Source organism: Tachypleus tridentatus, chromosome 8 (genome assembly GCF_004210375.1).
Source record: "Tachypleus tridentatus isolate NWPU-2018 chromosome 8, ASM421037v1, whole genome shotgun sequence".
NCBI lineage: Eukaryota > Metazoa > Arthropoda > Merostomata > Xiphosura > Limulidae > Tachypleus > Tachypleus tridentatus.
Window position 1 is genome coordinate 76,587,255 of NC_134832.1, and position 26,253 is coordinate 76,613,507.

Consider the following 26,253-nt stretch of genomic DNA (forward strand, 5'->3'; position numbering starts at 1 on the left):
AATTTATACAACCTCGTCTAATATCGTAATATGTGTGTTGTACAGAACAAAGGTGTAACGTTCATTATGTTGATTTCTAAAACAATATATAAGTACACAGTGCCTTTGATTATATAAACGTTCAAAGCCAAGTATGCCAACGGACAATATATTGCTGCAAGTTATCTGAATAACAGTTATTAACACTAATACACTAATGGCGTTTTCAGGTCAAAGCTCAAATTCATCTTATCAACAACCAGTGATATTTCACGAGTCTCTCAGGTCTACCAAGTTGTATGAAAATTTTTCTAAAGTATTTAAAACTAGAGGTAACTTAAAACATTCTACTTGTTTTGTTATAAATTTTATGAACAGTATTATCTGTCATTTCCGAAATTAACGATCAGCTGAAGCAATTAAGTGACAAATTAAGCCTACGAATGTTAGCACTGCCAGAATTTAAAAAATGTCTAAAACTTAGTAGGCCTAGTGCAATTGTTTTACTTTTAAATGATCTTAAAAGCTATTTAATTTAAAAGTAATGAATAGCTTGTGCAGCCTGAAATGTTTTATTCATTGTTATATATGTAACTATTTTTGTTATAAATTGCTTGTATTGTTATATATTTTAATTTAAGCAGAAAATTTATGATGAAAATAGCGTTAAATTATATTTAGTTAATGGTCTTAACCGAGCTATCACAAAATCATTAGAAACTGTCATCAGTATTTAGTTAATCTAACTATCAAAGGATTACATCAGTAGCACAAAAGTGAAAGTTGAAAGAAGAAATGTATGGTCACTGTTTTGTATGTTTTTCATTTCAGTTTCTAAAAGTATATTATCAGAAATATGCATTTTTCCAAAGTCTTCTGTGGCTTTTATGGTCAGTAACTTCAGTGATATTACTCTCAAAAGTAAAGCTGAAGCCAGTCAAGATATTACTTATAATCTGAATGAAGAGTTTATCAACAGGTAAGTTGATGATTTTATTATAAGATTCATCTTCTTCATTTGCAAATTTTGCATGAGATATTAAAAATGTAGATGAAATATGTTTATGTTTTTCATATAGGGTAGAACATTTTCAAAATATACATCGAAATGCATATGTAGTGCTGATAAACTCTGTTTGGAAAGCAGCAGAAGTTACCATTGTGTTCCAACTACAGAAAAAGTAAGTATTGTCTGTTGTTATCACTGGGCTATATATAGCTAGAAGGGACAGCCAATGATAAAGGATGATTTGTCTCTGTATCTAGCAGAAGTTAGGTTTTGCCCATTTTGGAGCACATACTAATAAACCCTAACAAATCTAACTATTGTTTGCACAGTTATAAGAAGTAACTTACTTGGGCAAGGTGGAAGTCACATTATGCTATCAAATTACATTACTTCATCAAAAAGGTTTATTATATAATTATTATTACTTATTTTAACTAACCTAACCCAAATAAAATGAAGGATAAATAAATAATCAACAAGAAATATAGTATTTACCTAAATCTTTTTTTTTTTTTTTTTTGCTGTCAGTTGTTGATGACACTTACTCCTGTTTTTTATAGTAATGGTAGTAATGCTCTGAATAATGCACAAAACAACATGCAAAAAGCAGACAATTTCATTTAACTATCACAATGTTTCTGGCTTTAGAACTGTGTGACAGGAAACAGATATAAAATCATCCAAGCTAGTTGTCATCTTTCCTTTGAGAATGGAACTTGTAATAACAGTGAAACTGACAGTTTGCCATTCAGAAAACAACAATATACATCATTTGATAAAAACCTTGGCTTTCTATTGGTTACATAAATATGCAATTAAATGTGATAAGGAACTAATAATAAATCCTTAAAGAGGATATGACAAGAGGGATTTAATTTTCTATTTCATTGATCTGTAATCAAATAAAATTAGAGGCTATAAAAATTATGGTTTGTTTAAGCAATAACAATTTTATTGTAAGTAATTTATGTTACAGTTTGTACTTTTTGGAGAAGTGGTGGATAAAATAGAGGCAATGCCTAGAGAAAATGTGTTATACAAGGGGAAATTTGAGATTTTTTAAAATATTGTCTTATTAATAATGTAAAACTTATATGCTATTGAAATATGGATTATTAACAAAGATTGTACACTATACTAATTGGTATAACATAACAAAGGAGATTAATAAAACATAGGGTGTAATTTGCTAAAACCTTGTGACTGGGAAGTAAAGAATGTCCATCAGGATAGGGTTAATTAAAAAATTATTTATGCCTTTTCAAAATGGATCTTATAAAGAAATATTTACTTGTTTTTTAACTTTTGCAGTTTTTTTAAATTTTGTTACCATATTTGAGAATTTAATCATATGATGAATTTTATCAAAGCAAGAAATTGAGAATATCAACAGCTTTTGCACAGCATAGCTGTAGGTGCTGGAGGACGTTGAAGGGTGCACAAATATTGTGACACTTTGACTTCATTCTATTGGTGGACTTCTGCAGTCCAGTTATATATAGCTCAGTGGTTTTTATATGTGTGTGTATTATTTTTAACAGTGATTGAAATATTTATTTTAGTATAAGATGTGAAACTAAATGGCTTGCAATTTGGTACACGTATTTTACTCCATTTGGTTTAATTCTGTGTCTCATAATTAATCTTCTTATAGGAAAAATGTATGGTAAGTGACAAAATATTTATATAGATTTTGTTTGTTACTTTGTTTTTATGTTCAAAGCAATATAGTGGACTATTTGTGCTGTGCCCATCACATGTACTGAAAGCCAGTTTTTGGCATTATAAGTCTTCAGATGTACTGTTGAGCCACTGAGGAACAACTAAGTATGCACCAATATTTCTATAAAATGTCACTGTCATTTTCATGTTTTTTGGTTTATCCCACTGCTTTAAACCAGAATTTATATATTAAAACTAAAGAAGAAAAATTTGTGCTCTAATTTATTCAGGTATAACTGGTACTAATGGGCATGAAACTTCAATAAAATAAAAGTCCAAAGACCCAGCTTTTTAGGTGGATTAGATTATTTCATTAACTATATAATAATGTTTCAACCACATGTATAGTATAGCCATCATCAGATAAACTGTGATTGATTGTTTTGTGAGAATTTTGTTCCAGTTTAGAAAATGTGAGGTCATATTTTAATATTATAAAGAAATAACCTTATGACACCAAATTTATTTTTCTTTAATTGGACACTCAAGAAATTTGCAATTATTGAAGAATTAAAAAAACAGTTGCAACTGTAGTGAAAAATATGTCTTGGGCTCATATCACTCCTTTTGAGCAACAAATCACCACATTTTACATTGAACAAATTTTCAAGGACGATGATAGGCAAACATTAGCAGCACATCTCCAACATGAAAAATACAGATAACTGAGATGTATAAAAAAAAAAAAAAAACAATTTTTCAAAGATAACACAAAAATATTTATTTTACAGTACACAATATATAACACATATAAAGGCAAAACAAGATGCAACAGTTACACATTTACAAACACAGCATAATTATCTTTACCTGATGATGACCACATGAGTGGTCAAAATATTGTTATAAAGTTAAAAAAATAAAGCAATTCATTATAAAGGCTACATCTCTAGTATTTCAAAAGTGTACAGTGGATTTCCTCTCCATATGACAAGACCTAAAATTTGTGATAAAAATCAAGTAAACTGCAAATGTTTGTTCTTTACTCCACTTTACTCTTTGTTTGTTTATTCAAAATCAAAAATGTGTAAAAATAGCAATTCAAGTAAATTGTTTGTTTCTACTAAGTCACTGTCCAAGGGACCTTTCATTCAGTATCTGAACTTGTCAGTTGAACTAGAAGAGGAGAGGAAAAGTATTTTGTGATTTTTAGGCTTGTTGGTTTCTGATGTTTGCTGGCACTTGGTACTTAAACAATAACTTTTAAAATATTATAGTACATGTATAAATACCATTTCATATATGAATGGTATGTCCAGACTAAGTTGTTAGATTTCTAACAATGATTTTCTTCTTATTAATAAGTTAATGTGCTGCCTTTTAACCCTACATAAGTATATTATCCATTAGGGTCCCACTAACGTTTTCATGCAATGGTTTACCCACATGCCAGTTGGAAAATGACAGAATGTAGTAATGCATTGATAGATATTTTTCTAACATTTTAACATACATGATAAGTTTTACAATATTTTTTCAGCTTTCTCCATAAGAAGTGTAACATCTTACTGGCTGTGAATGAAGATGAATGTGCCAAGCATATCTTAACTATAGTTAAGGTGAACTTTCAGTTTTTAATCTTCACTAATCAAATACTCAGAATAAGTTTCAATTAAAACAGGCCTTATGCATTATATTTTGATGATGAATTTATTCATTCCTTGTAAACCAGAATTAAACTTTAATTTGTTATCAAGTCTTATGGTGTATAATACCTAAGCTAGCAAAGCTTGAGCTGTTAGTTATTAAGACAATATCGATTACCAAGCAGTTTAATTTGTCATGATTGAATCACATTAACAATAACTGTAGAATTATAAAATGATTAATCTGATCAAACTAGGTAATTGAATTGGCAACTCCTGTTTAAGTCAGTGTCATAATATAACAGTTTTCATATTACACTCTGATGGTTCATTCTATTTGTGTATTTGGATGCAAAAATAATTCCTAGAGTCATGTTGATAATATACTGTAAATAATAAGCACCTTATAATATTTATTTTTGAATAGAATAGATTACCATGTTTGTTTTGTGAACAATATTACAGTTGTATCAGTTTGAGTTCTCAAGATGTCTACCAATGATCATTAGTGGGTTAACACTTTAATATGAACGGTAAAGCACTCGCTTTGTATGCAAAACATTTTGTGTTCAATGACACTTCCATGTGATATGAAAAACAAGATTGCAACAATTGAAAGAACTTTGTTTTTTATCCCTTTTATAACTAATGAAGAGTATATTATTGTTTAGATATGTACTGGTTATGGTTTCAAAAATGTGCATGTAGGGTGTTTTACATATTGTTCATTGGTATCTTTCAGAGTTTGTATAAACTTCAAAGGTTATGAATTTTGAGCCAAGACCATAAGAAAGTCTTGCTTAACCTAACAATTCACAGAAACAGCAAGAAAAAAAAAAACAATTAAAACCAGGTTATCTTTGAGCAACTGGAAACTTGTATGTTTACCATTATGTCTAATTTCTATTGAAATTTGCATCATCATAGGTTGTTGTGACCATTGAAAAGACTGGAAGGTAAATTCCAAATACAAACAAAGGATTCAGGGAGTGAGTAAAAACAAAGCAATACCTCTTTGCATCTTATGCAACAACCCTTTTGATGCACCAAAAATGAGTATAGTGGCTATATTATGTCCAAAAATTGGCAACAAGCCAAATTCAGTGAGAAAATAAAGTGATTATTTGATAAAATAATGCCACTTTTCCTTGGCAGTGAAATTTGTGCAAGTTTTCATAGCAAAGTAATATAAGGATATTTGCTGTGTCATATGAAGGGAATCAAACCCCATAATATTAGTTTTCTAAATCCATAGACACACTGCTATCCTGCTGGGGGAGGACAACAAAGTGAGCTGGAGAAAAGTATAAATGATAAGGTAGAGCAATGAAAACAAAATTTATGTTTACCAATGTCTTTGTTTAGAAATTTATGAATCACTGAATATCATTATTGTAAGTGTAAATGTTAGTAATGACATCTATGATTTGTAGGGAAAAAGTATAATTAAAAATGTCAAAAGTATATTTGTTTTTGTTCTTTTCATAACAGTTCTTGTGTGAAGAAAAAAATATTATGTCAATTTTGGTCTGCAAAAGATGTCACAAATATTTTTGAATTAACTGTAAGAACCATGTCTTTATAAAGTAGGATGTAAATTGTCTAAACTTGTAGTAATTCCCTGGATTAGATGAGGGTTATTTGTCTCAGTGACCATTCACTAAATACTTTAACTTGCTTGTCCTTCTTTTTATGGTATATCCACCTAGACTGAAGTCATACTCATTTTAGTGGCTGAAACAGAGACTTGTAATAGGTTTGCATGTGTGTGTTTTCTCCCCTTAATGTGTAAGAGGAATTATCATTGAGAAAGTAATCTAAGACTGTGAAATGTCACACTTGGAATTTCAATATGATTTAATAATATAATGTTATTCTTTCTCTTATATGTGTTGGGTATACACTTGCATATACCTGCTCCAACAGAGAGCTGCAGTATTTTACACAGAATACTGAAGGTAGTTACTATAATAAGGCCACAGCTGTATGTTTTATTGTTATATGAATGATTTTTTTTCATTTATTTACTTATTCTTGTTTCTAGTTTTATTGTTGTCAGTGTTAGATTTATTCTCTGCTTAATTTATCCTTACTTACCTGTTGCAAAAAATTCTACTTGAGTACCACAAACATTATCATTTTCCTTATACTTAAAGTGTATTTAACAACAAAGAGTTGTTACCTTGTGCACCTGCCAACTAATTTCCGAGTATGCCACAAGCCTTGAATAAATCTCCCACTCCTAAAATTGTCAATGTGAATTGCACCACTTTATGCTTTAATTACCATTAGAAGATAGCACTCCACTAGATGGGGAGATCATGATGTTTTTTATGTGCAGTAATCCCCATGCTAGTGCACAATAATGCATCCTTATTCTTGTTGATGTAAATTAAATGCACCAGCAGTGGGGAGAAAGGGTGAGAGATGGTGGAAAGAGGTGAATATCTATCTGAAATACATTTTCAGATAAGAAAAATATTAACTCCAGAAATGATACTCATCTTTCTGCTCTACAAAAAGCTAGAATCTAGCATTGAAGATAAGGAATGGACCAGTGAAGAGAAATTACAAAGATGGGTGTCTTTCTGAAACAATATCAGAAAAGGAGAGTCCACAATGTGTGACATCCACAAATTAGAAGTAGCTTAGCAGGACAGAACACTTTGGGAAACCACATTCATCTCAACCAGGGAATACTTTTCACCAAATAGATGTGGTAGAGCAAAATAATGTATTATAAGAATGTATTATTATTTTGCTGGGTGCTAATATGTCATCAAAATACAAACCACATTTGTTTATCCTAAGTAGCTTTAAACTCATAACAGTATACATATATTTGTACTTAAATTTTATTGTTTTTTCTGCCATTTGAACCATGTTTAAGAACTATTCATTGCATTATAAGTTATAAATCACTTGAGGAACATGGATCTTGTGTTGGAACTGTTGAGTTCTATTACCCACAAACTGCTTGCATACATGCCTTATGAAAATGTTTTATTATATTATTATTATTATTTAATTTTTAAAGTTTTGTAAGATGTAAAGTAAATGATGCCTAGCCAGAGAGGGTTAACGATGTCAAGAAAGAAATCCTCCAGTGAATCCCACATTCATTTTACTGCAAAATCAAATGGTACAAATATGGATTTGGAGTTCTTAATTCTTCAGTAATCTACTCTGATGGCTTCAAACAATGAAAGAGGGAGGTGATTTGAATATTAATGTCCTAAACTGTCTATGGACATGTTTGTGGGATAATAGGTATTCGTGACCCTTATTATTCAGTCACTTAAGAAGATTTTTCCACAAATTCAACTTAGAATTATTCAATGAGTAGTGTATTCAGGCCTCTATAATAGTTGTAGTCATTACTTTAGGAAGATATTGAACATTGCTCACTGTAACGGATTTACCATTATTCATTTATTTTTATATGTACGTTTGTTTCTCTTTGATGCATGTGATGTATATTGTTGGATGAGTATTACACAAGTCATGTCTATTATCTAAATCCATAGAAGGTTCTTGAGTGTGAGAATCAACAATATTTGGTTTACTAGAATGCTAGTGTGTCTTCAAACATTGTTGAACATTAGAAAATCTCACCTTAAACAATATAAACCAAGATGCCAAGAGACAGTTTCATATTATTGGTTATTCACAGTCAGTATACTATAAGCTTCACAAGCTATAATTGTGATTAACACTTATTAATCAGAAAACTAGAGAATTAGACCAGGAACGTTTATAGATTTGAACATTATCAACCATTCAACTTCAGATGTTAGTATTTCTAGGAAAACATTAGATATCTTCATTGGTAAAAGGTCAGCTTGCAAGTAACATGAGGTCAGCCAAGCTAGCTAGCTTAAGTGAAGTGTAAGAACATCAATTCAGAATTAATTCACTCATCGTGGACTGTTGATAAAAGAAATTTAGTTCCAAACCAGATGGAAGACTGAATATTGTTTGAGAATTTGTAAAATTTATGTATATATGTATATAATTATTTATAATAATCATTAATATAAATTGTATTGTTGTTTGTATATTAAAACATTTTTGTGTTAAGAAAGAAAATTGTGTGTATCAATCTTGTTGGCAAATATCATAATCTTGATTATCAAAATTCAATTAACTTCTAAATTAAAATTAAAATTCCTGGCTATTTGAAACTATACTATATAATGTAATATGATAAATTGAAAAAACCTTTTCAAAAAGATAGTTATACTTCTGAAACTATCAGGTGACTTGTGAAAATTCAACCTTCTGTAGAGTCGTATTATATGTTTGTTTCTGCTGCTGACTCCAGAGGATCTGATATCCATTTTTTGGGATCCACAACAATGAAATAATCACTTGTGTTTGCAGGAAATGCATGGAAATCTCCCAGAACTCTATGGATTAAAATGATCCCAGATATGACTGCAACATGGAGTCTAAAAGAAACAAATATTGACCAGTTCAAAACCATTCCTTTTGCTGTCCAAGTGGTGAAGCAGAGAGCAGTAGGATAAGGTATTTGATTATTGCAACAATAATTTACTTTTTTGTGAACACAACTAGCTGTTCAGATATCTATATTTCCAACAGACTTTATAACAGGAATATTATTTGTGTCTCAGTAGACTATAATGAAGGCTAAGGTAAATAAACAATTTATTGCTCTGAAGAAGCCAAGGAATTAAGGAAAGAAGTCTTTTTAGATTTTCAACAGGAGGAGATGATCAAAACATGATAAGACTGGAGAAAGGGAATCAGAGAGACCACAGAAAGGATTGGGGTAGAAGACCAATGACTTTTACTACTAATCATGAAGTAGTAACAGTCATATCAGTTAGCTGGGGACTTAGTTGAATATAATAGACAGAGAAAGAAGTGTGTATAATAGCCAAAATATTGGAATTAACTTATCCTTTTTCATGAAAATTTGAGATGCACAAGAAGTTTAAGGTTGGATTCACGAGACACAACCTTTAAACTTTATTTATTATGGGGTTCAGCTTTATAAGTATAATATATGGTTCTTAAAGGTGAGACATATGGTTATGATGTTGAGAAATGAAGGATGATATGACAGAAAAACAAAAAGAATGAAACATTACAGAACATATAGAAATAAACTGTACTTCATGCAAAGAAAGGATCCCATGGAGCATCCCATTTTGTTGGTAATGGAATATTATGCCACAGTTATTCCTCTAATAAACAAAAACAAATTCCATTGGTTACAAAATCATGCAAAGGCTCTTGAGGACCTGTGGCTAGCCTTTTCTACAGTTAATTACATGAAATTAGCTTAGGCAGTTATGCTATATATGTAATATAATAATTGTAATAAATAAGAATTCATATATATAAAAACATCATTGTTGTAAATGACAGAAAATTGCAAATATGAATTGTTAAAAGTGCTACTGGTGACTCACAATGTTCTTACCTTTATAATTTCTCTTTTGTCTTTTTGTAACTAAGTTTAAGCTTCTAATATCATGTTTTTAATTGACTGGTTGTAAGGAAAATTGGAAAAAGAGCAGATCACAAATTTCAGACAGACCAGTTTATAAACTGGTTAAATTTGAGAAATTTAATTATTTACCAAAGTAGACTAGGAACTGAATTTGTAACAAGAAGATTCATTACTGTAAGGGAGTAGGTTTGAAAGATAAGTTGGGTGACAAACAATGTGTGGATCCATTGATGGAATACACAAATATATCAAACAGTGTGTGGATCCATTGATGGAATACACAAATATATCAAACAGTGTGTGGATCCATTGATGGAATACACAAATATATCAAACAATGTGTGGATCCATTGATGGAATACACAAATATATCAAACAGTGTGTGGATCCATTGATGGAATACACAAATATATCAAACAGTGTGTGGATCCATTGATGGAATACACAAATATATCAAACAGTGTGTGGATCCATTGATGGAATACACAAATATATCAAACAGTGTGTGGATCCATTGATGGAATACACAAATATATCAAACAATGTGTGGATCCATTGATGGAATACACAAATATATCAAACAGTGTGTGGATCCATTGATGGAATACACAAATATATCAAACAATGTGTGGATCCATTGATGGAATACACAAATATATCAAACAATGTGTGGATCCATTGATGGAATACACAAATATATCAAACAATGTGTGGATCCATTGATGGAATACACAAATATATCAAACAGTGTGTGGATCCATTGATGGAATACACAAATATATCAAACAGTGTGTGGATCCATTGATGGAATACACAAATATATCAAACAATGTGTGGATCCATTGATGGAATACACAAATATATCAAACAGTGTGTGGATCCATTGATGGAATACACAAATATATCAAACAGTGTGTGGATCCATTGATGGAATACACAAATATATCAAACAGTGTGTGGATCCATTGATGGAATACACAAATATATCAAACAGTGTGTGGATCCATTGATGGAATACACAAATATATCAAACAGTGTGTGGATCCATTGATGGAATACACAAATATATCAAACAGTGTGTGGATCCATTGATGGAATACACAAATATATCAAACAGTGTGTGGATCCATTGATGGAATACACAAATATATCAAACAGTGTGTGGATCCATTGATGGAATACACAAATATATCAAACAATGTGTGGATCCATTGATGGAATACACAAATATATCAAACAGTGTGTGGATCCATTGATGGAATACACAAATATATCAAACAATGTGTGGATCCATTGATGGAATACACAAATATATCAAACAGTGTGTGGATCCATTGATGGAATACACAAATATATCAAACAGTGTGTGGATCCATTGATGGAATACACAAATATATCAAACAGTGTGTGGATCCATTGATGGAATACACAAATATATCAAACAATGTGTGGATCCATTGATGGAATACACAAATATATCAAACAATGTGTGGATCCACTGATGGAATACAGTCCACGTGTGGCTTTTTGACAGGGACATGGGAGAAAGATAGGAAATTATCATGTGATGCTAGTTCGTATAAACCTACTTGTGTGATTTGAGTAGCAGCAACTTGCTTATTTTTACTGAAAACTAATACTTAAAATGCAAACTAGAATTCTTGAGTCTGTAACAGGCCTATGGCAACTTGTTGTAGCTGTTAAACCCTTTTTACAGCTCTACTAAGTCAAGTAGGTGTGATAGATATATAATGGAAGTCAGCATACATTATACAACATTTTATCAAATTTTCAATGGCCAAATAACAACCCTGATGGTGGTAACTTTGTAATGAAAGTCAGTATACATTATGTAATGTTTTATCAAATTTTCAGTGGCCAAATAACACCCATAAAGGTTGTAACTTTGACACTAACATTATTGGGCCATAACTAATAACAAAGAATTTACTTTTCTTGTGCCAAAAAATGATTTTTTTGTTTTATTCTTAATGTTCAATGTAACTTGATAAATGCATATATTAAACTACTACAGGGTATGTTACTTCCTGTAATAACAATAAGAAATTGAAATAAATTATATATTACAGAATATCAAACATATCATTGTTTTAGTACTAATTTTAAGAATAAATGAAATAGGAAAGGTAGAATTTTTATCTTGAAGTAGTGTATTAAACCTGGTAAGAGTACTGAGAACTGCTTTGTAATCAGTATCTTGTGTGAATTTACCTGGAAGGAGCAGATTCAAGGACAGACAGTGCAATGCTTGAAGCAAATTCTGCATAATTCAGTGTTTGACTCAATTAAGCATTTGGATAAGAATGAAAGAGTTCAGATTAGTTGTTTGACTGTTCATGGTTAGCCAGATGAGGATGTGTGAGATTTAGAAGTGAGACACATCTCTGACACTCAGCTGAGCCACTACTGACAATGTCCCAATCAATATAGCTGAAATTAAATGTGATCATAAGCATATAGGATGAATCTTTAGCTTACAAAACTAATTATTGAAAGGAAGTAGTATTCCTTGTTTTTCAAGCTATCTTATGGTATTGTACGATTGCCACTCAGTCATCAGAGCCAGTATGACTGTTAGATTAAGCACTTGATAACTTACAGAAAGAGGCAATCCTTGCTTTCTAAACTATCTAATGGTGTTCACCATACAGGGCTTGTCCTACATTATGTAATTTCTACTTGATTTTCATGAAGCTAAATGTAATGTTTATTGCATCACCAGTTTGCATGTTTGGAGATGATAAGAGTTCACAAACCCAGATGAAAGGGTTTTTTACCATTGTTGCATGAGAATGTATTATAAGGTATTTTGTTTGCACCACGTTGTATGATTATCACTCAGTTATCTGAAGCTGGAACAATTTGTTGACTTCAAGATTAATGGGACTGAAAAAACTTTAGTCGTTACTTTCTAAGATATCAAGCACAGTTTCATTAAAAGAGATATTCCTCAGATAGCAAATAATATATAATTAATTAAAACCTTTTAGGGTAGCTGGTACCAGTAAATGTAACATCTAAAGCATCAACATGATGACAAGAAACCCACTTGAAATAAAAATATTTTCTCGAGATAGCTCTGGTATGGATATTAAAACTTTAATTAAAATAAAGAACAGAACAACATTTCAACCTTTTTAGGCCATCTTCAGGTTAACAAAAAACCTGAAGATAACCTAAGAAGGTTGAACTGTTGTTCTATACTGTAATTAAAGTTTTAATACCCATATCAACTGTCTTTAGAATACATTAATGCATCAACAATATACACATCTAAAGAAGAATGAGGAGTTTGGAAACACAGTTAAAGAGTCTTACAACCTTCAGTTTCTGAGAAACTGAGTAATTTTTCTAAGGTAAAACAGTTGAAATGTTTCATGAGAATTGCTCATTTGATCAAACTAAGTACTTAGATTTCCAAGAAGAATACAGCTTACTCTTCACATGTTTTTTTCTGGGTGTATGTTGATATGTTCTATAGTAACAGCTTGAATAATTAATCATGACTTGCAAAAAGTTTTACTGCAAAGTTTTAGTTCAGCTGAACTTAGTCATTGAATATTTTTTTTAATGATACCTAAAAAAAAAAGTTTGTTATGGCTTGCAAGTAACAGGACTTTACTAAAAGATAGCAGCAGACAGTATCATCAGAAAGTAATCAAAGACAGTTATGAAGTAATTTGAATGGGAGCCAGAGGCAGTCAGTTGAAAGCTGTTAATTTATATGGTAATGTAATGCAGATAAATATATATGACAGTGTATAAATCTAAATAAATTCATGTTTGTAGAAACATCATATAAAGTCATTCATCAATGTTATACATGAGTTAATTAATCAGTTACATAATAAGCACAAATATCAACCACCTTTAAATAGGAACAAAGGATTTATCCATATGTTAAGACTTTGTAAAATGTAGTTAACTGTGATTACTAGCTTATAAGGAGTTATTAGAAAAAATATACTTTGTACTCATGAGATAATGTTTCAACTTCATTGTTCAAATATTTGAAAGGAATGAATTTTCATAGAAGGATAATAGTAGAATAGAAATTCACACTATGTTTGAGAGAAAACACAAATTTATTTATAGGTTTTTGGTAAGAGTAGTGCAAGATCTTTTAATTGGAACAAGTTGAAAAAGTTAAGCAAATGAAATTATCAGTAACACATGAAATTCGTAGGTAGTAGCTTAAATGTCTTAGTATAAGACTGTGTACCTAATGTTCTATTTGAATTGGATAAAAAATTTTTAGTCACATTTGAAATATTCTGAAAATGACACATTCTGAAATATTTCCTTAATATAATTTAATACAAGGTGCATGAAAATGTAGGTTTTAAGTGTACTCTGAAAAGTAGCACCCAAATATAGAAGCTCTTTAAATGGTGCATAGCTAATACTGAACTTGTAGTTTGAAGTAGGTCTGTAAGGAAACACAGTGAAAGTATTAGTGGATCTTAATGGTTAAACATAGAGACAAGTGTTGACTAATCCAAGTCAGTACGTTTTTGTAAGATTTGTTATTACAACAAATTTGCTGTCCATTGTCATGGAAGCCTGGCATGGCCAGGTGTTTAGGGCACTTGACTTGCATTCTGAGGATCTCTTGTTTGAACCCCTGTCACACCAAATGTGCTTGCCCTTTCAGCCATGGGGGGCATTGTAATATGATAGTCAATACCACTATTCTTTGTTAAAAGAGTAGCCCAAGCATTGTCAGTGGGTGGTGATGAATAGCTGGCTTCCCTCTAGTCTTACACTGCTAAATTAGGAATGGCTAGTGCAGATAGCCTTCATGTAGCTTTGCATGAGAATTCAAGAAACAAACAAACATTGTCACAGAATGGCAGAAGACATTATAGCTAATGGGGTATTGGTTAAGTGGAGACCCAATGAGGATTGGAGATTAAGCAGTTCCTGGGTACCAAAAGGTAGAGGTTCTAAAAAAAGTAGATATGAGTGCATTCAAACCCTGGAGAAACATTGAATGACTAAGGTAACCCATATAGGTAGTTTCTGAAATATTATAATGGTTCAAACTGGCTGATTATGAATCACACCCTTTTCAACCTACTCACTCAACTGGCCTTTTGAACAGTTTGAATTGGTACTTATCTCTCTGCACCACAAAGAGTTATTACCTCACATTTGTCTTGTAATTTTATACACATGCCATAAAGCTCCCATCCTTTACATGTGTGACGTGTATTGTGACAGCCTATGATATAATCATTAGGCTATAACCATCTACCAAAAGGAAAATGACAAATTAATCACATAGGCTCATTATTGAGGAGAAAAAATACTACATGCACTAAAAGTGAGAAGGACAAATTGGAGGTAGTGCAGAAATGTGAGAATAAACCTATAATACATTTTCAAATAAGAAAAATGAAAACTAATGCTACTTGGATGGTGGAAAAGCCAGTGGGAATGTTAACTGCAAGGTCACATGTAGCATGTGGAGCTAGACAGTTATCTTTTCTACTGGTAATTAGACAACCTCTTGGGATAATAACCTTTATCATGTTTCATTGGTAATGATCAGTTATGTGGATAGCAATAATCTCTATCTGAGGTAGGTCTTAACAGAAAAGTTCAAGTAAGAAAAATAATTATTCATTTGGTACAAGATCTCAGCTAAGTAAATTTGAAATAATTCAAGAGAAAAAACAACCTCAGTGTTAACTCTTTAGTAGAGACAACTGTGTATAGTCACAAACAGTGAGTATATTTTCACTGTGTTTGTTTTAAATAAAGATTGTGTATTCTGACTTTATATTTGTGTTCATACTGCCCTTATTTCTTGGTCGTTATTTAGTGGTCCAGTCTTGTCACTGCTAGGGGAATTAGTTTTATTTTGCTTATTTCTTGTCAATATCAGCATGAAATATTTTAGGGACAGTTGCAGATGATTATATTCTCAGATTGTAAGAAGTACTACATTAAAATCATTATTTGAACATTTATTTCTATGAATTAGTAATTGAATATGCAACATTTATTATTTATTCTAATTAGTTATAAAGTTATTCATTTCATTGCATACCTATTTCTCAGAACATTTACTACAAGATTTAATATTTAATATCAATCATTATTGCACTTTTTGAAGCTAAAACAAAAGTTTAATAATGTGCCCAATTTTTATATTTTTAAGAACATTTATGCACCCATGACAGTGAAAGATGTTACAACTGCAGTGCATCTCAAAATCATGGTGTTCATGCACAAGTCATGTATTATAGAAATACTTGCCAAACTCTGTAACAAAAGGAGGAAGAAAAGCATGTTTTTTTTAGAGGGTTCAAAGATGTACTAAAGCAATAAAATAACTGCAAACAATAAAAATAAAAATGACTGATATTTGACTACTGTAAAAGAAATCTCATAGAAGTGTGCAAGATTTCATTGATATTAATTCTACAATAGAATAATACACTTGTAAAAATAAATCATCTTTTGGTTAGCATCTTTCAGTGGATGATAATGGTTACATATAAGATTTAGTTATTTATGTTCTATTCCCCACAGTCAGCATAGCAGATAACCCAGTGTAGTTTTCTCTAAAACAACCAAACCCTTAAAAATACACTGAACGTCAATATTTAAAGTCTGTATTCCCAAAATGTGATTTGCAAAAGATTGTGGGAAGGTGTAAGGAAATATTTTTATTTATTTTGTAAATACTAATATTTTAAATAATTACATCTTATTTTTAATCTCTTTGTTCTCTGGTTGTGCTACATGGAGATCATTTTATTTTTAGTTTTCTATAGTTTTTGTGATTGAGTGCTTTAAAGTTGTGAAATATTTTAAAAATAAACTGAATGTGTAGAAGTTTTTTTCCCTAGAATGATACTTATTCTATATTGATTTTTAGTTATGCAGTATATGGAGAAATCTTGGGTTGTTTACCTTGACAAAAAAAAAATCTTGACTAGAAACACTTGGGAACTCATGAACTTTAGGGTTAGAGATTTTGATAAAAATACAGATGTTGTTATCTGTTGTTAGGTCAGTTGTCTCCCTATTAACAAGATTGTACAAGACAAAATAAGAGCCATCTTAGAATCAAGCCTAACAGAAGAAACCATACTCCAGTTAGTAAGAAGTATGGGACTTAGTGAATATGGTAAGATGTGAATTTGCTGTTGTTAGTATAGAGCACCTCATCAGCATTTGTCTTTTTTTTTACTTTTTTTTGTTCAAAGTACATTTGATTACAAAAAAGTTGTTGATATATATGCATGTTTGCAATGTTGACAATGCTCATTAAGCATTCTAAATGAAAAATTATAAATATTTAACATAAACTGTCAATTTCTCTTTTATCATGCCTAAGTGTGTACTCAACCAGGTGTATTCTGTTATTTTTTAAATGTTTAAAGTATTTCTAATGGTTAACACAAAGTAATCATTAGAAGGTTTTAACTAGTTAATATTAATTATTATTTGAGGAAATATTGCTGTGAAAAACATTTTTTAACTGTAGACTTCTTAGAATTGCCATGAACTTTAAACTTACTGGTTATATAATGGTTGTTGTGGCCTTAGGGAACTACTGTGAACTCTCAAACTATGGATTGCATAATGATTGCCACAGAGAACCATTGTGCATTCACAAAATATAGATTACATTAGAGTTGTAATGATTAGATATACATTTAAACTTGAAGTTTTACACCATAGTCTGCCTGAGGTTTTCAATTTCAGTCCTTTCCCAGCCAGTTTCAAGAACAAGAAATCTATTTCAATCCAAATAAGTCAGAGTCCAAGAACAGAGAAATCTTTGTAGCTTTGCCAGTATTTGTGAACAACAAAAATCTACTCAGACCCTGCTCTGCCCAAGTCTCTTATCATAGTTAAACCTATCTTAATAATCCCTATAGAGTTATTATAATCTTCAGTAATACCAGTTATGTATCTTGATAAGCTAGGACTGTAGAATGGAAAGTTAAACGAACAGTGGTATGGATTGTATAAATCTATGAATTCAACCAAAATATTTATTAAAGTAACATGAAAGATACATTGTATGCTGTTTATGGTGAATTTTTTCAAAAATACTGAGACTCTAGAACAAATTCAAAAAGCATTGTTTTTTCAATTATTTTGTATAAATTTTCTTTTCACTAATGTTTTATAATCACTTGGGTATTGCATTGATATAAGTTTATGTAACTTCAAATGACAACTTGTGTGCTGAAACTACAGTCAAGTTCTAAGCTCAAAGTAGAGCCTGACATGGCCTGCTGGTTAGAGCTCTAGATTCATAATATGTGGATTGTAGTACTGCACTCTGTTGCTAGTGCAGTCATAATTACAGTCAGTGAGATTAAGCTTAGACAAACTAAAATAATGTGATATTACTGGATGAACTGAATCATGCTACTTCTCTATCTTTGAAATTGTGTAAGCTAAATAAAATCACTAATTTGATTTTGAAACGTGGTTTATTTTTATCCATTCTTACAGAAAGTACTTTAGCACTAGATGGCTGCAAGAATATATCTGGTATTGCTTCTGCTGATATCTCAAGACTCCTGGATTGCAGTCTAGAAGCTTCTTCAGCAAAAGTTATCACTGACTTCTGTGAAGAAAATAAATATTATTTCTCATAAAAGTTTAAATATGCTGTGATGTATCAATCTATTCACCTATCCATGATGCTTTTTTACTAATGTGTGAAACAGTAAACTAGATTTGCTTTGTAAGATAACCTTATGATATTTACAAAGTTTGATTTATGTATTTAAAATTCCTTAACATGCCAACAATTTACCTGCATTTGAGTTCATGTAACTTTCTTATTTGGCCTAATAAAATGTATCACTTAGAGACTGATTAAAATTAGAAAATGTTAATAAAATCATGGGCATAGTCAGTCGTTACCTAAAAAAAGAACCAAGGAAATTGGCTAAAGCATCTGCCCAATAAGCAACCACATCAATTCCCACAAGAATGAAATTTAGCATTTTATTAAACTTAAGTTGATAATTTTCATTCCGTAGTAATTTATGGTTACATTGATCTGCTGTTACAAAACTCATAACTCAGTTGTTTGATGTTTTCAACTATAATACAAGATGTTACATTTTGATACTCTGATAAGATTTAGTTGAAGTTTGGTGGTATGGTATATTTGTTATTTAATTTTTGATATGCATAAGTCAGTTAACAGAGTAAATTTTTTTATTCACATGAAAAGTAGTTGTAAAAAAGACTGTTGCATGAGTAATATTGTCCCTCTTAACATACAGAACCAGTTAAATCACTTTTCCTAGTTGATATTTGAATCTTAACTTTTTGATAAGTAAAATAACATTTCAATCACATTAAACATATGTGTTATAATATTAAATAAGTGAAAATCATTGCTTTACATACAAATAATTATGTATATGCATTTTTTATTTTAAAGGTTTGAGAGTTATAAACTAGACTTCCAGGTATTTGTTTCACATGATTGGTTTAATACTGGTCTACTTATAGGCATGATGAAATAAATAGATTTGTTATATTGTACAAAGCAATAAATTACATATTTGATTTACTTCGTAACTTCCAGAAAGAGAATATTGTTATACGTAGATATAAATAAAATTTCCTTAACTTTAGTTTATGAGTATAATTGTATTTAGCTATTTGAATTTCTATATTTAGTAATATGTTATAGATGAACAAGATATGTCCAGACTGTAACTGTGCAAGTCCTGCCAACTAGAAACTGTTACATGCAATCATAGGTTTGGTCGTAGACGTGACTATACTCACACCTGGTCTGTTTGCTTCATTATTTGTTAAACAAGTCTTAATGTGTTTTTCATGAGCTGGTTATCTGATCTGTGAGGCAAGTATTTGAATCACAATCTGGATTCTTTGGAGCTGCTGAACAAAGAATTAATGTAAAGACTATCACAGATTTGCATTATACATTTAGTCAACTGTAGAATAGAACCATCTAGTGGATCTAGTCCAAAGCACTGCTGTAATGAAAATTTAGTTGCACATGTGTCATCCACAGGAAAACAGATCACAAAATGGCAGCAACAAGTTGTGAAAATATCTTTGTCATTAAGTTTATTGATGGTGTCAAAAACATCTTTGAAGTTCTTTGGCTGCACAGTTTGAGATTATCACATTAAGCAAGTTGCTAGAGAAGAAAAAGTGACCTTGTGGACATGTTTTTATGATGGAATATCACACAGGACTTAGAATTGACAATCCTGTACTCCATTATCAAAAGCACAGGCAAATGTTGTAGTGTGACTATATTGTACCAATTCTTCTTAGCTTGTGACTATATGCTACTACAGAAGGAAGATTCCTTCAATAGAAATGGAATGTTAGCTTTAATGACACTGGAAATAGAACTGTTTTAATTATCGTGATACAATAAAGGCACCAGATTTCATTCTGGTCAGCTGCTATATAACAATGGCAAGTCACAGAAAAGCAGATGCTGCAAGTTTTCGGGCTGATTTGGACACCAGTCTGGGATGGTAGAACAATTTGTTTATATCTGAAAAATGTTGGTCAGTACAGTTCCTGCAAGACGAGGTGTAGTGTGGTAACATATCTTTGAAGATACATGAATGTGTGTTTGAATTTCTGATAGACCACATAGTATATCGGGCACTGCAAACAAAGATGGTACATTACCCAACCAGTATTGGTTTGATTCTGATTAATTAAAACAGGTTTGAACCAAGTACAGGGATATGATTTTATTTTGTGAAAAGTGCTGCTTGTAGCAGATTGAATTTATTAACTTCTCTAAATTATTAATATCTCAAAGACAGACCCACTTTAGAAGTTTTTGCCATTTGATACTTAACAAACTCAGCTCAGAAACAGTGAAATGCACATAGAGGAAAAGGTCATTGTTTTTTAATGCAAAAGTGGTGCTCTTGAATCTCTACAAAACCAGGTTCAGCTTGCTTTGGTGAAAACTTGCCTAAGACACAGTGTCTTGTATACAGGATCAAAGTTGCACTTAGTCAGTTGTCTTGTAATTTGTAACTGTGGGCAAGTAGCCATTTAGCTACAACCTGCATATATTTGTGTTGCTTGTGTTACTTCAACCACATTATGCCCACATGCAAATTTACACAGTTACCAAGGCATCTTAGCTATCTGGTCAAAGACTGTGTGGATGATCTTGATTTAGAACAATGAAAACAAGTGGGTGAGTTGTTTGCATACATGTTTTTTGGACCAGATTACTGCCTGGGTAGACCAACTAACTGTTCATACACAGGTGATACATTTTTGAAGTGCAGTGTGTCTTGGAGTGTGCTATTTTCAGGTGCACTGATTAACCTTGCAGACAATAATAGTAAGTGCAAATGACAAAATGAATCATAAAAAACCTTAAGTTGAATTAAAGCTGAGTTACTGATTCTTATTGAGTTTGAAGAAAGAGATCAAACATAATCTAAAGCAAAATTAACATAATCCTTATGTACAACAAAACCAATCTACCCTGAAAAGTGAACAAGAACATAAGACTGTACTGTTTTCTAAATTTGACAGAATTCTTTACATTAGAAATTCTGAACATAAATCTGAATTAGACAGTATAATGAAACATATATACAATGGAGATTACTATAAAAACTATACAGTGTACTATGTAATATTACTACAACCTCTCCCATGAAAGGATTTAGTTACATAAAAGTAATAATCTATGACCATAGGTAACTAGAACTTTACTGAGCTAACCACATTCATAACTAATTTTTGTGTTGTAAAACCTGTGCAAGTGTCGACATACATGCAGCTAAAACATTTTAAACATTTTTGATGAACAAAATATTTACTAGTCTGGATTAAAAGGAAAAGCAGCAAGTGATATGTTTTACATACTGGATATCTCATTCCCTCTACCTTCTTGCTGTGTTTCACTTTAAACTTTAACATGCTGTTATATATACAGGGTGGCCCGTAAGTCCCTACCCATCCATATATCTTATGTATCCAGTGTATCTGTGTGCTGTCCCTCATTCTCGCTGCATAATATTATGCGACGTACTTGTCACAATACGCTCTTCAAGTGTAAATGGGCTTACGTTGGCCATATTTCTCTAAAAAAAAAATTATAATAGATGTGTAATTGAATATATACTCTTCAAAAAAAGAAACGCAAAAGGCAAAATTTGAGACATATTGTTAACAAGTTCATTCCGAGTAGTTCTGTATGACATGTGTGAAACTTTGCACATTCACTGCTGAACATCCAAAGTCTGCAAAGGCGAAGTCCACGCTCACTAGTTGAAGTTTAACGTCACTCAACGCCAATAACGAGTATGCCCCCATGAGCATCAATAACTGCTTGGCATCTCCTGACCATGGAAGCAATGAGATGACGAATCACATCCTGTGGAATGGCTGTCCACTCAGCCTGCAAAGCTGCTGCAAGCTGAGGTTGAGGTTGTCGCCGTCGCAGACGTCGGTCCAACTCGTCCCAAAGATGTTCGATGGGGTTTAAATCTGGTGATCTGGAGGGCCAGGGAAGAACGTTGATGTTGTGGTGTCTCAAGAAGACAGTGATGAGTCAGGCTGTATGTGGACGGGCGTTGTCATGTTGAAAAACGTTGACGTTCACCATGATGGGTTGCACATGGGGCCTAAGAATCTCGCCGACGGTTGCGCACGGTCTGATCAGAAATCCTACGCAGCCCTGGTCTGGTTGAGGCAGTGGTGGTGGTTCTATCCCGAAGGTGACGTAACCGGATGCAGCGATCTTGTGCGGGGATGATCACACGGGGTCTGCCAGATCGTGGAGGGTCACAAGTTGATCCATGTTGTTGGTGACGATTCCATAGCCTTGTGATGGTGCTTGGGTGGACATTCACAGCTCTGGCAACATCTGATCGAGATTCGCTTGCTTCCAAGGGACCAATGGCATTGTTGCGTTGTGCTTCAGTCAGTCTTGGCGTAACTGTATTGCGTGTCGGTGGCTTAACACTGAGCTATGGAAACCGAGAATTCGTCACTTTTATAGGGATTTTGCACATGTTGCACTTGCAGAACATGCAGATCTCTCAAACAAATTTATTGGACACGAATGCGTTTTTGCGAAAAATCCGATGTTTTCCTCCGTTTTCAAAGTGCACAACTTTTATTGTCATTTTGGTCTGACAATCAGTGCCTTAACACATGTAACATCACATACTCTGTGCTTGTAACGTTATTACATATATTTCTCTTTAAAATAACAAAAATATCCCTTTTGCGTTTCTTTTTTTGAAGAGTATAACATAATAGCATATGATGGGTAGAGACTTACGGGCCACCCTGTATATTTATATATATATATATATATAATACAAAAGTTAAAAAGATTAAACTAATATGTATGCATAGACTAATCACACCTGCCTAAACCTTTAATAATGGTCAAATAAATTTACAAGCTAATAATAATTTTAAACAAGCATCAGTACATGATATAAAGCTCTCTAATAATGATTATATATTTTAATAAATATAACAACACTTTATTAGTAAGAAGTACATTGTGAAAGTAACCCCTTTAAAACAAATGGTTTATATATCATAAACTAGCAAAGATGCCTGCTAATGCTACTCTTAAAAATTAATACTATAAGTGAGGGTAAAGGCTGCTCCATTCCACTAATTAAACTATGTAGGATAGGACCCATTTGTCTGATGTTAAGGTACCTGGAATACATACAGCATTATATATCATAGTCATTTGGCATCAGTCATTGGTACACACAGTATTAAAAGTTATTGTCATTTGGTATCAGAGCTACATGAAGCATTAAATATCATCATTTCACATCAGCTTCATGTATTTTACTGTCAAGTTCTTTGCTCAATTTATTGCTCATTTGTGCCATTAAACTGATGAAATTGAAATTACTGCCAAACTTGAACCATTTGTCAACTTATACATTTCTGCTTGATATTTGAAGAGAAGGTTCACCTAGGTTACTCCTCAAAATTTAAACTTTTAATAATGAATATTGTAATTGTCAGAAAATAATATGGTGGATAACTATATGAACTTACATGATGAAGATAAAACTATCATCTGCAAATACATCACAAATTTAGCTTTATGGTAAGTATGTTCAGTATCAACAAATTTTGGTAATGTAGTATATAATCATTCACAAAAAAATAAAAATGGAAACTTATTATACCAGATTACTGAAAATGAAGGGTAACATCTTTTTAAATTTTACTTTGTTACTGAAACAACTAATTGAATGATAACTATTTTATCTGAAGAATATTAAGGTCATATCTGTGTTCAAATAGATGAAGATTAAATAAAACAAAATGCGTGTGTTACACTACTTGTCCAATAATTGGCTAATGTACATAACAACAGGCTTTCTAAGGTAACTAGAATATTCTGTTGACTGATGTTCACCATACAATGTCTTTTGTCTTTATCAAGACCTTCTTAGATTGAGCAAGCCCAGTAGAGATTTTAACAAAACTTTTATGCTGCTCTAAACTGATCATAGTCAGTAATTCTCTCACTGTCATAGGATGAAAGCCTCCATCCACTTAGATGTCTGAACCTGGCATTGATATTCCAGTTTTATGCTATTCCAGAGGGTGTATTGGGCTAGCATGGATAGTGGATAACACTTGTTGGAAACTAGATGGGTAGAATTATATTGGAGCTTTTTAACTGATGGTAGCATTGTCATCAACCTGTAGTACTCAACATTAATGCCCACAGTGGTTAGAGTAGCAAGTGTCACTGCAGAAATTAGGGATTCTTTGACTTCTGATAACTTGGCTCAGGAATTATTTAAGTATAAATTGCTTCCACAAAAATGTATACACATCTGATCTTGGCATAAGTTAGTTACTGTGCAACCTTCAAAGAGACACTGACATCTTATTGCCACCTGCACTTTCTTTTCTCTGGTAATTCAATTTTAATGACTTATGTAGGGACTTTGGTTTACACAGTTTGCTGCATGGTCAGTGTTTTGGTTCTACAAGAATACTGTGAGATAAAAGGTTTTCCTGTCTCTGGTGGTGTAACTTGTGGCCCAGGGCTGAAGGAACATCTGATTATCTCCATTGAACCCCTCAGTTATAACCCAATTATGGCTCTACAAAAGTATGTGTTTCAGGTGGGTGGACACCAGCAACTTGTCTTTATTCATTTGCTCCTTAAAAGTTTCAGTGTAAACCTATAATAATTATTCAAGTCATGCCCTTCAGATCACTATTCATAGTTTCACTTCACAAAGAAACACCTTAACATTGAAATTAAATCCCATATTTAAAAAAATCAGATAAAATGGATACTTGCTTGATCATTCCACAATTGTTCACCACTAAAATCCACCCAAGTGCTTTGAAAACAAGAATTACACTCTTTTTCGCCTTCAGATGTGTTAGAAATCCTAACAATTGCATACTTGCCAACTGTAAATGTCCTAGATATCATATTTAATAATACTAAACATCTTTGAATATTATGGAAAACGTATTTGACCTCATTAGCAGTAATTTGTAGCTGTAAAAACAAATCATCTCCAGCAATGTTTCAGCTAAATATGGAATATACATTCTCCAAGTATCATAAAACTTGTTACAGAGTTGAAGCTACTACAGGAACTTTCCAGTGTAATAACCAGCAATACAATTCTATAGCAAGTGCTTTCAAGAAATATTGAAGTGGTACTAAAAGTAAGTAGAACACTAGAAATCTAGCCCTGTTTCCCAACTGGCTTCTCTGTAATAAAAACCTGTACAACTGCAAGAACCCACATATGTATACATGAGAAGCACTTCAAAACCTTTTGGTGACAGTTTCATATTTACCTGTTTAAACTAAAAAGAAACACCTGATGCATTTCACAGGAGAACCAAGGATCTAATACTTAAATGGAATATATAATGTTTAATTGTTTCCAGTAGTAATATGAAGAATAGTAAAGGAAGGTACACTGATTTTGTGTTAATATTAGGTGGGTTGACACAATAAAATTAATTTCTGAATGCAGTTGAAGACATTTGATGGATTAACTCACTATATCTTGTGTCTGACTATTGGTAAGTGCATTGCACTAGCTGCTTTTGAGTAAGTAACAGAACTAAAATTATATGGTGTGCAATGGGAAAGATGTCTATATGAATGACATTGGTGTTTGTCCACCCAGTTTAACTGGGTGATGAGATCTGCAGAATGGTATTTCAATGGGTAAATAAACTATATTTGAAAGTGAAGCAGAGAAAATATCTCCATACTTTCCTTGATTCACACCAAACTGATGAGATTTTATGGTAACCATCAAGACTGACACTTTTTTAGCACTAACAGAAGCTGATTCACATAAACATCATTTCAGTTAATGTGTTTGTTTACTGCAGAATAATTTATTCATTCAGAATGCATATGCCAGTACTTGTAGGATTAGAGCAGTTCTTTCATAGATGCA

At 32.0% G+C, this 26,253-nt stretch overlaps 1 protein-coding gene and 1 long non-coding RNA gene across 4 annotated transcripts in view; one reads left to right on the plus strand and one right to left on the minus strand.

The window, feature by feature from the left end:
- Positions 1-18,677, plus strand: LOC143222722 (protein SPO16 homolog). 2 transcript variants are annotated; one of them, XM_076449623.1, is made up of 6 exons: positions 1-311; positions 811-958; positions 1,059-1,160; positions 4,191-4,269; positions 16,823-16,940; positions 18,284-18,677. In XM_076449623.1, the coding sequence occupies exons 1-6, from the start codon at positions 197-199 to the stop codon at positions 18,427-18,429; spliced, it is 708 nt and encodes a 235-aa protein (XP_076305738.1). In that variant the 5' UTR covers positions 1-196; the 3' UTR covers positions 18,430-18,677. The 2 variants fall into 2 exon arrangements, with proteins under 2 accessions (XP_076305738.1, XP_076305739.1); XM_076449624.1 differs by lacking the exon at positions 1-311 and adding an exon at positions 440-569.
- The window catches only part of LOC143222723 (uncharacterized), a 10,047-nt gene continuing 2,036 nt past the window's right edge, over positions 18,243-26,253 (minus strand). For both annotated transcript variants that reach the window (XR_013012439.1, XR_013012440.1), the window contains exon 2: positions 18,243-18,398. This is a non-coding gene — a long non-coding RNA (uncharacterized LOC143222723). The remainder of the gene's footprint in view (positions 18,399-26,253) is intronic.

What these genes read in the sequence shown, in the direction of transcription:
- LOC143222722 (XM_076449623.1), top strand. Translation starts at nt 197, where the DNA reads ATGGCGTTTTCAGGTCAAAGCTCAAATTCATCTTATCAACAACCAGTG. An exon ending in AATGAAGAGTTTATCAACAG is followed by an intron (nt 959 to 1,058) that starts GTAAGTTGATGA and finishes TTTTTCATATAG; the next exon opens with GGTAGAACATTTTCAAAATA. An exon ending in ATATCTTAACTATAGTTAAG is followed by an intron (nt 4,270 to 16,822) that starts GTGAACTTTCAG and finishes ATCTGTTGTTAG; the next exon opens with GTCAGTTGTCTCCCTATTAA.